At 37.7% G+C, this 12,190-nt stretch overlaps 1 protein-coding gene across 7 annotated transcripts in view; it reads left to right on the forward strand.

Moving 5' to 3' along the window:
- Positions 1-12,190, forward strand: part of QKI (QKI, KH domain containing RNA binding) — a 153,337-nt gene that overhangs the window by 31,588 nt on the left and 109,559 nt on the right. For all 7 annotated transcript variants that reach the window (XM_042940265.1, XM_042940263.1, XM_042940262.1 and 4 more), the window contains exon 2: positions 8,199-8,341. In XM_042940265.1, coding sequence (XP_042796199.1) covers positions 8,199-8,341 — 143 coding nt within the window. The remainder of the gene's footprint in view (positions 1-8,198; positions 8,342-12,190) is intronic.

The following is a 12,190-nucleotide window of genomic DNA, read 5'->3' on the forward strand; positions in this document are numbered from 1 at the left end:
CTTTGTGGTTTATTTTTATAGTTGGGAGTCAGTGACTTCTTATAATTTTATATAGGGTATCCCATCTTATTTGCAACATTTTGACTGAAAGTACTTTCTAACATCGTAATGAGAATATCTTTATTATTTTACAGTTGTAAAAAAAAATTCATATAGTAATATGAAATAAAAGCCAGAAGTCCCTGTAAATCCATCTCTCAGAGATGATTACTGTTAACAGCTATATCCTTTTTTTTGATTTCTATGTGTCAGAAAATACACATACCTAATATAAATTGGATTATATAGTGGACTTTATTTTCTGTAACCTCTGAAAGAGCTTGTCCAGGGAGGTGCAGCTACTATTAAATGCCTTCCATGATATAGAACTGCTGCTGAGAGCAATTATGGAACAAGGATGGACATTTTTGTGAGACCTTTGCTATTTTCATGTTTTTTATGTGAAATTTACCCACAATTTTTTGCAATTGTTAGTTAAATTTCCAAAACAATTTAAAGGAGGGCTATGATGTTTAATTTTGTAATTTTTCTTTTAAAAAAATATTTAGAGAAAGAGAGCATACACATGGGCGGGGGGGGGGGTGGGTGGTGGTGGTGCATAGAGAGAGAGAATGGGGAGGGAAAGAATCCCAAGCAGGCTTAATGCTCAGCCCTCGGAGCCTGACACGGAGCTAGCTCCATCTCAGGACCCTGAGGTTTCCACCTGAGTGGGAATCAAGAGTCGGATGCTTAACTGACTGAGCCACCCAGGCGCACCAAGTTTTTAATTGTTTTGCTTATAGTTGTGAAGTTCAAAATACAATTTGCCCTCTACCTCCCCCCCCCCCCCCCCCCATCGGGTCCCAGGTCCCATTAGAGAATTATTGATAGGTTGATTTTTTTTTTTTTTTTTGCCAGTTTCCAAGCAATTGCCTCAAAATTAGGTTTATTTGGTTATTCAAGGAGGCAAAACACATTTCACTAAATGTTGCATATCCTCTGTTAACCTGCTTTTTAATTTATTTGCTTTCTCTTTACCTTATGGGTGTGGCTTTTTTAAATGAGTACAATGAAGTTCTATTATTCCCTGGGTTTTGCTTTGCTCAAAATGTCTGTAAAATTTTCCCTGTATTTAGTAAACTCTGAATTAGAGGTTTCTTTTTACAGAAGTACATAACAGCCACCACTTTAGGTGGTGACAGTGGTTATTTGGTTATAAATAGACTCCTAATGTTATTTTTTTAAGATTTAATGTTTCATGTAAATAGAGGCTAGTCATTTAATTAAGACCTAAAATAACAAATCTTCCTTTGCTTTTGTATGTTCAGGTTAGTGTCCAGCAGATAGTGTGGAAATAGCCCATTTAAAGATCAATTGAAGTGCTGAAAGCTTGTCATTTTAACTTCACTTATAAAATTTTTGCTATGTACATCAAGGCATATAGTTTTATAAATAAGTGGCTCTTACTTTACTGAATAAATTAATGGAAAATGCTAATTAAAAAAAATGAGACAGTAATGGTCAAATGACACTAACATTTTCATTTCTTTCTGTATTTTAGATCCAACTGTATTACAATGATAAGATAATATATCGATGGATTTTAAATGTAAGGCACAGAGAAAAAGCAGATAGATGTGCAAATAAAATGTGTATGTTTAAAACAGTATAAATAGCCAGTTGAACAATTGGATTAGCTGCCACAACACTGGGTATAAGATGTGCTTTGTATGAAAATGTTTTCAGTGTTTTAAAAAGTTGTCTTTTGGGGCGCCTGGCTGGCTCAGTTGGTTCGGCTCAGGTCATGATCTCATAGGTTTGTGAGTTCAAGCCCCTCGTCGGGCTCTGTGCTGACAGCTCAGAGCCTGGAGCCTGCTTCGGACTCGGTGTCTCCCTCTGTCCCTGCCCCTCCCCTGCTCATGCTCTGTCTCTCTCTCTCCCAAAAATAAATAAAAACATTTATATTAAAAAAAAAAGTTGTCTTTTAATTTGTATTGTTAAAATCCTAAAAATAATTATTTCATGCGTTTTTAAATACTTTTTGTATATTATTTAATAGCTTTTTTGTGTACTACTGAACTAGTAAATATTTTTCATATTTCATTTCCTAATTTTCATTTTCTTGGTTTAAGTTTGTTGAAAAAATTCTAAACCAGATGGTAAAATAGGATTATACTCTAACCTTTATCCAGTCTTTCAACATTGCAGTATTGAATTTATACATAGCCATTATCTATCTATCTCTCTATCTATCTTGGGAAATAACCACTTAATTTTATATTTTAGATTTCTCAGCCTGTATTTTTCTGTTCTCTAATTGTTCTTTATGTTGTCCTCATTTCTGACATTTTACTTTTCCACAAAGTGGTCGATCTGTTAGCTAATCCAGTAATTCAGATTTTTTTAAACCTGTAAAAAATTTTAAGGTGGCAGGGAGTGGGATCCACATGTAGTAATTCAGATTTAATCAAAGAGTAGTGGTGATAGAGAGCCAAAGGCAAAAATGAGCTGAGCTTTATGAAACATAAGAATGATTTCAAAGCAAAGCGTTTAGTTATGTTAGGTGAGTTAGGGAAAGGGAAAAGGCAGATGATGTAATATTAACAGGTCACGTGGAGCCACAGCTGTGTGGTGACTGTTTTCCCTCTTAGTAGCAGAATTCATTGATAATAGAGGTTTCGTTTGAAAAAGGAAAAAGAATCAAGGTAGTTAAAAACAGAGAAATGTAAGGAAACAGTAGTATAACCAAAACAAGTTTTCAGACTTAAATATTTTTCAGTATACTGACATTTGAAAAAACGGCATCACCAAATATCAATTCTAGGAGCCTGAATACTGGAAGTGTATATTCTCAGGAGCTGAAAAGTTTGCATTCTAAACTTGATGGCACAACCTATAGACTCCAAAACAGATTATTTCCCGTTTAAACTAGTGGGTCCAGAAGGGGGTTCGAGTCCTAACCTAGCTTGAGATGTCATCAGATAGTTGAGAAGGCACGCCTGCATTTCAGTATGCGAGCTACAGAAGTGTGTGTGCTATGAAACTAGTTAATTGGCTCCTTGATTCAGAATAGTCACCCCTAAAGAATGTCAGCTGATAGATAACACTGTGAAGGCAGTTGCCTAGTAGAAAACAACCAGGAAAAAAAGTTAAATCATCTATTGGTATTTAAACAAACAGTTGTGGAAGATGAAATGGTGGACGCTTGAGCCGAAGAGGTAAAGGGATCCTTAACCACGCTGTGGAATTGGAGTGTGGGGGACTGGAGGTAGGCAGCCGGAGTGTGCATTCTCATCAGTTCTCAGGATGAGTGGGGTACAGGATTTTCCATTTCAAAAGGGCGTGGCCAAATGTAGTATGTCTAAATGAGTGAGAGGGTATAATAAAACCATGCTGTTTTAAAGCTCAGAAGAGGATACTTAGATATAGAACTGTTCAAGTATTTTTAAGATCATCTTAAGAATGAGGCATTTGATGTACTTTGTGGACTTTGGAGTGTGGGCAAATGAGAGAAATTTCAGGAATTTTGATTCAGTAAAATTTATAAACTGATAACTCCAGAGATGTCTAAAGCAAGTTGTCTTGATATTGGGGATGTTTTGGGGTAATTGTGGTGGGAATTTTTTTTTTTTAATGTTTATTTGTTTTTGAGAGAGACAGAGACAGAATGCGAGTGGGTTACGGACAGAGAGAGAGGGAGACACAGAAGCAGAAGCGGGCTCCAGGCTCTGAGCTGTCAGCACAGAGCCCGATGTGGGGCTCGAACTCATGAGCTGTGAGATCATGACCTGAGCTGAAGTCGGACGCTCAACCGACTGAGCCTGAGCCACCCAGGCGCCCCTCTGGTGGGAATTTTTATACTAGGTGATGGAACAAGTGGTTCTGAACTTTTAGTTCTCTGAACCACTCTTGTAGGTTATGAAAGTAGTGTGGAAATGAGCAGACATTTGAGGATTGTCATGTAATGTTTGATACAACAAAAGTATACAGTTGACCCTTGAACAGTGCAGGGAGTAGGGACACTGACTCCCCTCATGGAACATCCGTGTGTAACTTTTGACTTCTCCAAACCTTAATTACTAATAGTCTATTGTTGACTGGAAACCTTACTAATAATATAAACAGTCAATTAACACGTGCTTTGTATGTCATGTATTATATACTGTATTCTTACAATAAAATCTAGAGGAAAAAAAATGTCAATAAGAAAGTCTTGTGTAAATGCAATAAGAAAATCTTTGTGTAGTATAAACCGTGTTGTTCAAGGGTCATCTGTATAAAACCTATTAATTATGAAGAGCTTCTGTGTTTCATAAGTGAACACCTATAAATCCACCACTTAAGAAGGAACTAAAGCACTACCCGTACCCATGATGCATTTCTGTAATATTTTGGCTGTGATTAGATCAACTTGATAGGAAAACATTAACAAAAACTTCTGATTACCATGACTTAGGACTGAAAGCTTTGGAGAAGAAAACTTTTTAAAATGTGGGGTTACAAGGGGGAAAATAATAACTGGGGTCCTTGCATACTGAGGTTGGAAAACAATGGATTCAGTTGAGTTATTCGGTAATCAACCTCTAATTAGTGAGGTACAGGTACAGAGAGGTTAAGAGACTTGTCTAAAATCACATAAATAGGGGCGCCTGGGTGGCTCGGTTGGTTGAGCGTCCAACTTCAGCTCAGGTCACGATCTCGCGGTCTGTGAGTTCGAGCCCCGCGTCAGGCTCTGGGCTGATGGCTCAGAGCCTGGAGCCTGCTTCCGATTCTGTGTCTCCCTCTCTCTCTGCCCCTCCCCCATTCATGCTCTGTCTCTCTCTGTTTCAAAAATAAATAAACTTTAAAAAAAAAAAAAAAAAGAAAAATGTTAATAAAATCACATAAACAGTTACTCTTAGAATCAGAACTTTTTTTCTTTTTTTAAAGATTTATTGTTTAAGTAGTCTCTGCACCCAACATGGGACTTGAACTTAAAACCGTGAGATCAAGAGTCACACACTCTACCCTACCATCTGAGCCCCAGAACTTGTTTTGACTTGAGTGTTGGAAGTAACATGCCAGGAAGTGCTCGTGATTGCCTGGCTAGAAGGGTGCTGTTGATAAAGGCAGTTAAGCACTCCGCTGGTTAGACCCCACAGTAAGATGGTAAGATCCTTGAGAACTAGGACTTCGTCATCTTTTCATTCCCATCCTACGATGTTGTGTATATAATTTGTGTTCTGTTGTTAAATTGAGTAATATCTCTTAGAGACTGAAAGAAACGTGGTAGAAAGACTTTGTATCTTAAGTAGAATTTATAGTTATATTGGTTGTACCTTTGCCTCAATGCTCTGTAATTAGAAACAAAGGTCAGAGTTTCTTCCCTCTGGACTACTCTCTTGACCTTAATAGCCTGTGGCAGAGTTGATTATCCTGCTTTTGTGTTTCCAGTCTGTACCTCTTTCTGTTCTTCTTCTTTGGAGTATCTATTTGTTCACATACTTCCCAGAGGAGACTAGCTTCTTTGAAAGCTTGGAACCTTGACTTAACTTTAATGCCTTAGAACCTCTCTGTGGCTCACTCACCCACCCATCTTCCAGACCACGGAGTGTTGACCGAGGGCCTGCTGTTGCTCCAGGCACTGTTCTAGGAGCTGGGGCTACCACGGGCAGCAGAGTCTCATCAAAATTTCAGTTATTAATCAGAGAATCACACAGATGTTTATAGAAATTCAATTTAAATGGCAAATGTATTCTTCTTCCATTTTATCATCTAATTGGAGATGTGATCAGTGATTATTGTATCTTTATGTATTTTTAATTTAATCATTTTATGTGAATTTTCTTATAATTGATTCTCTTGGTTTATCTAAGTTTGATAAATTTGTTTACCTGGAATTAATGTTGTTTTCTTTTTTAGTCTTTTGTATTACTATGGTTATAGGATTTTAATATTGAATTCTTCTTGTATTCATGGTATAAATTCCACTTCCTTGGTGCATTATTTATTTAATATGCTCCCCTATTCATTTAGGATGTTTATATTTATATTTGTAAGCACATTTTATCTATAGTTTTCTTTTATGCTGTTGTCAGGATTTTTATATCAGTGTTACTACCATCGTAACAAGAATTCGGCAGTTTCTGAAGAGGAAATTTAAATGTAACAAATTAATATTGAAAGTGCTTTTATATAGAGACCTGGACTAAAGGATATATGCACACTTTTAATTGAATTTCCCTAATGTCCTTTGGTTAATTACTTGCTGTAATTATGTAATTATGTAAACATTTATGTTTAAATTATTACTTAGTGGTTGAAAACTTGATTGGAGAATTGCTGTTGCATGCTGATACAAAGTCAACACTAGTTTGATACTGGACATGTTTAGTAGGAAAGATTCATTATTATAATAGAAATACACAAAAAGAACTTACAGAGTGAAGTCTTGGTTTTATAATGTAGTTAAATCCAAGGTGCATTCTTTTGATTTTTAAAAAATTTCATTTGCTATTCAGAGACGCACATTTGGTAAGCTTTGACAAGCAAATTGTTACCTCAGAGATAAGATGGTTATAAAATGAATGTTGCCATCATTGAAGCAGAAAATGTATTGTAATACAGTATTTTCACTGATTTAAGACTATATAACCGGGTAAGAACACCTTTGATCATGCCTTTTTGGTATGGTGGGTTTTATTTAACAAAGAGATATAAATAACTAGTTATGAAAATTAAAGTGTTGTACATTCATATTTCATAGTTCCTTAATCGCAACAGATTGAAATTCCACGTTTGGAAGGTATACAAAATACATTATAAAAATAAAGCCCATTTTACCTTTAAATTGTAATGGACACAAGCCTTTTCCCCCCTTTCTGTAGCATGGAGAGACATTTATAGAGGCATCCAGCTAATTTAGTAGTGACAACCCTTATTAGACGGTATGTTCCGATGGGCAGGGCCTGTCCTCTAACACGTCGTCTTGGAAACTTAATGAAGAATTCTTGAAAGAATTGATTTCTTTGTTCAAGTCTTGATTCATTTAAGTAGATTTCTTATTCTTTTTCTTATAAGAAATATATTTATGTCTGGGAACTTTTTAAAAGGTCATTGACCAGGGTGTCTGGTTGGCTTGGTCGGTTAAGTGTCTGACTCTTGATTTTTGTCTCAGGTCATGATCTTACAGTTTGTGGGTTCAAGCCCTGCATTGGGCTCTCGGCTGACAGTGCAGAGCCTGCTTGGGATTCTCTCTCTGCCCCTCCCCCACTTGTGTGCACGTGCTTGTGCTTGCATGCACGCGTTCCCTCGCACTGTCTCCCAAACTCTTTTTAAAGTCATTGACCCTAGGTATTTCTGCTTTCTTTCTTATATTTCAGTCATTAATGCAATGTAGTTTGATCTCTTTTAACCATCTTTTCCTTGAAACTTCTCTGATCACCAGTGGCTTAGTGGTCAAATTCAAAGTACCCTATTTTGCTCTTTACCTTATTACTATGTTTTTGTGGCATTTGACACTATTGATCACCTTGTCCTTGGTTCTGTTATTCTTCAGCTTCTTTGACACCTCTCTTCTTACTTCTATTCACCTCCAGTTCTTGGTTTGGATCTCTCTTCTTTACTCCTTAAATGTTGCTTTTCCTAGGATTCGGTCCTTTCTTCTCCCTATATCCTCTCTAAGACATCTCTTCTATTCCTATAGCCTTAACTAACATTTGTGTATCAATCTAGACTTCTGAACTTAAAATCTGTGTTATCTACTGGACGTGTGTTTATCCAGATACCTAAAATAGCTAAGGAAGTAGTCCAGTTTAAATCTCATTCAGACGGATTAGTTCTGAAGTATAAAAGAGCCTTTGGTATTAGTTTTGTGTGATAGACATTCTTATTTGACTAAAGTTCTCATTTGGAATGAATGGCCTCATTTAGGTATGGAGAAATTAGGTAAAATAACAGGTTTATCTCATAGTGGTTAAGAGCGTGGGCTCCGAAGTTAATTTAAATAAAATATATTATTTCGTTGATACAGATTTGATTCCTGGTAACAATTAATTAAAGCTATAGTCCTGTTAAACATAGACTTAATCCAGGAAATGATAGAATAGGTTAACAGTTCTTTACTCTTTAACACCTTATCAATGAAACCCCTCCCTACCTTCTTTTTTTAATTTTTTTTTTTCCTGGACTAGCAAGAATATTTTTTTGTCTAACACATTTAAAATTTTTACTTTTAACAGAAATTAGCAGAGTACGGAAAGACATGTACAATGACACATTAAATGGCAGTACAGAGAAAAGGAGTGCAGAATTGCCTGACGCTGTGGGACCTATTGTTCAGTTACAAGAGAAACTTTATGTGCCTGTAAAAGAATATCCAGATGTAAGTATATTTTGTTGTTTCATTCAATTTTTTTTCTGCTTCACATACTTTGGGAAGGGATATAGCTGGTGGTAAATAAGCATTGTCAGCTGCTGAAAAAAAAAAATGCCCTGTGAGGGACTAGAGGTGTGAATAATTTGGCGTGGGCAGTTTAAAAACATTTTTAAAATAATGTTTTCATTTAAGTGCTGTTATGTCACTTTTGAAAATGCACACGGTAAAGACTTGGTTTTAGATTTCAAATTAAGGCCAGAGATACGGAAACAGCTTTGGCCTTAACGTCACAGAGAGCACCAGATACAGTTCTCTGCTCATCTTTAACCCGATTGCAGAGAAGCCGCAGCCTGGGCCACGCCATCCTTTCAGTAAAATGAGAGGTTGGACTGTGTGACAACTGAGGTTCCTCTCAGATCTAAACTTTGTATGACAAGCGCTCCTGATAATTTTTTTTCTTGTGTTTTGTCTTTTTCATTCTTGTTTCTTGCTCAGCTACACTCCATAAACATCTTGTAGCAAGTAGCGTCTTTGTCCTGTACCAGTTAATTTGTATTTAGCTCCAGACTCTTTGTGTTTGTTACAGAGCCCTACGTACGTCATATGGTTCTTCTCTCTGACTTCATCTTAAGTGATTTGTCCTCTTCCTCAATACAGTGTAGTCACATTGGCTGCTAGAACAAGTCAGGTGTATTCTCAGCCTGAGTACCTTTAGGTTAGCTGTACACTGATTTAAGATTTTAGTTTAAGTGTTACTTCAGAGAGCACTCCCCTCACCATTTTCTCTAAAAGCAATCTGGTTAGTACTCGTTGTTTCACGTAAGTCTTTTTATTTTTCTGCAGTGGCATTTACTATCTGATATTTGTAAATTTATTTTTCCCCCAACAGAAAACAAGGTACTTAAAACAAGAACCTGTGTTTTTGTTGTTTACCACGTACTCCCTATATACATAGTATTTATACAAATTGGCTCCAGCTATTGAATAAAAAGGCGATTTGGTGGTATTTTGCTAGGTTTCAGAGAGCTATTCTGCAAGGAGTTGGTATTATAAGGTCAAAATGTGATGCACACTCTAAGACTCATTGATTATATGGACAGTATACTAGTCGGAAGATGGAAAGTAAATGCCTTAAGTTGGATTAATGGAAAGAAGCTTTGACATTTCACAAGTTGCATTTCTTTCTTTCTTTCTTTTTTTTTTTTTTTTAAATATTTTATTTATTTTTGAGAAAGAGAGCAAGTGTGGTGCAGCTTTGAGAAGCTCAGCATCAGGAATTTGGACTTTCTCTTTGCTCTTAACATAATTTGGCTTCAGTGCCTCCCAGACTTTATCTTCAAACTTCAGGTTCTTAGGAGAGAAAATGTGTTTTGGACCAATCTGCCATGACTGGGGATGGGAGGTTACATAACATAACCTAGACATGGTCTCTCGGGTCCCGCACTTGAGGACTGGAATGATTCCTAGAGATAGGAAGTTGTGATTTGGGCAGCTGTCCCAATTCGAGTCTACTGCTGTTTGGTGTTTCAGTATCTCCTAAAGCATATCAGCCTTCTCATCTCATTGTTTAAACTCGAAAGGATAAAGTTTCAACACTAGTCATTAACATAGAATATGTAAGATCATAAGACCTTGTTAGAGACTATAACCTTGATCTGCCTGGTCCCCATTCTTCTGGAAAAGAAAAAATCCTGTGCAATGAAGGGATATTTATATTGCATTATTTAAGACTTGTATCATACAATTCTCTAAGTCAGAAGGGATAGATTTTATAGTGTGGGTCTGGGGGTATCTTTTCACTCTATTTCTTTCTTCTGCCAGTTGGGATTCACTGCCATGGTCAAATCCTGTTGCTGACAGGTGTCTTGCAGCAAAATATTGTTTAGGTCCTCAAAATGGGGTTCCCAGGACTATCGTACCCCTACCTTCTGGGAGCTTGTAAACGCTCAAGCCCCATCCCAGTCTAGCTGAATCAGAAACTCCAGGGGCAAGACTCAGCCATTTGCCTTCCAAGCCCTGTAGATGATTCTGACGCATGGTGAAGTTTGAGGGGCACTGCTCTTACTTGTTTATCATCAGAATAAGCCGAGCTAACAGGTGGTTCGTTTGCCAAGCGTTGTTCCAGGAAGCAAGTACTGTGGTGAATTACACAGTGCCTCTGCTCTTGCGGAGCAGACATTGCAGTCCAGAGACACACAGCCAACAAATGAATGTTTACTTTAGGTGCAGTCAGTGCTATGGCAGAAAATAAGTTGAGCTAAGCCTCTAACTGGTGACTATGTACTTATAGTAAAAGTATCTATTCTCAGATGGAGGGAATGCAGAGATGTGAACCAAGTGATGGGGAGGAAGGCATGGAAATTATCTGGGGGAAGAACATGCCAGGCAGAGCGAACAGCAAGTACGGTGACAGGCATGAGTGTGCCTGGGAAGTGTGGTCGGATGCAAGGTTAGAGAGTTAGCAGAGGGGCCGTGTCCTGTAGGGGCTGTGGGACCCAGCAGGGATTTCAGACACCATTCTGGGTCACAGGTTTTGAGCCAAGGAGTGATGTGAGCTAGTTAGCTGGGTTTTAACGATTCGTTCTGGCTGCTGGGGCAGTGGTGGCAACAGGGACACGGCTAGGGGGCAGAAGAGGAGCTTGAACCAAAGGACTTAGAGATTCTTGGATCCCGCTATTTAGAGCCAGTAACACTTGCTCTGGTAGATTGGGTATCGAGCATGAGGGAAGAAGTCAGGTCGAGCTTGAGTGTTTTGAGCAGTTGGAGTAATAGAGCCGTCAGTGCCTGCGGTGGAAAGACTGAGGCAGGAGCCCTCTGGGGAGGCGGAGGCTCTGATGGAGAGCTGTTGACTTTGAAGCTACACATCCAGGACTGGGCATATCAGACAGGCAGCTGTGTGTGTGCGTTGCAGATGCCTCTTGGCACCCCAAAGTTTCTATTTTAACCATGCTTTTTAAGTGAGAAATTCGGTTACAATTCACGAGAGGAGAGAAACGGATATAAAACCATGCTGGTTCTCCAGATAATTTTGTAATACCCTAATTTTAATTTTCTGTTATAAGAATTTAAGTTCTGTTTCATGTAAGAATCCTGTTATAAGAATTAAGATAATTAAACTTGTCACAAAAATTTAAGAATTCTTTTCTTTGAGGTTATTAATCTGTACCAAATGAGTAGCAACTGTTTTATGACCTATATTAGGAACTTTATGTCAGCTTTTGAAAAAAAAAAAAGTATTAAAGTAAAACAAGGGAATGTGTCAGATTTTGGCAGTAAGGGAAAAGATTTATTTCAGAATTGCGAGTTTGATATTGGCCACGGTGAAACAAATATGCATTCTTATTCTGGCATTTTTTCACTTAGTGTATCTTAGAGATCATGAATTATGCTTCTCTTCCACCCTTCCCGTTTGTGTCTAAGCTTGATTTTGTGAGTGAATTCATCCTATTTGACTCACAAATTATTAAAACTTTGAAGGGGCATGTGACATAGTAGTGGAAAGGATGGATTCAGACCCAGACTGCAGGCTGGTTCTGCCAGCTTACTTTGTAACTTTGGGCAGGTTATTTGTCATTTATGGTTTTCCATTTTCTCATCTCTAAGGAGATAGTAAGTCTCACAGGTTTATGAGGAGTTGTAAGCGAGTTAATACATGAAAAGCACTTGAAAAATGCCGTAATACTATAGAAGCGTTAACCAGAATGCAGGATCTGTGAGGGTGGGCATAGTGTCTCTTTTTGTCTTCTTGCTGGTTCGAATAGTGTCTGGTCAATGGTAGATGTACCACAGATACTTGTTCATAACCTTGTGAAGGCTGCACTCTTTCAAACACTACTAAGCTTTTATTTTGAACTT

Source organism: Panthera leo, chromosome B2 (assembly GCF_018350215.1).
Source record: "Panthera leo isolate Ple1 chromosome B2, P.leo_Ple1_pat1.1, whole genome shotgun sequence".
NCBI classification, from domain to species: Eukaryota; Metazoa; Chordata; class Mammalia; order Carnivora; family Felidae; genus Panthera; species Panthera leo.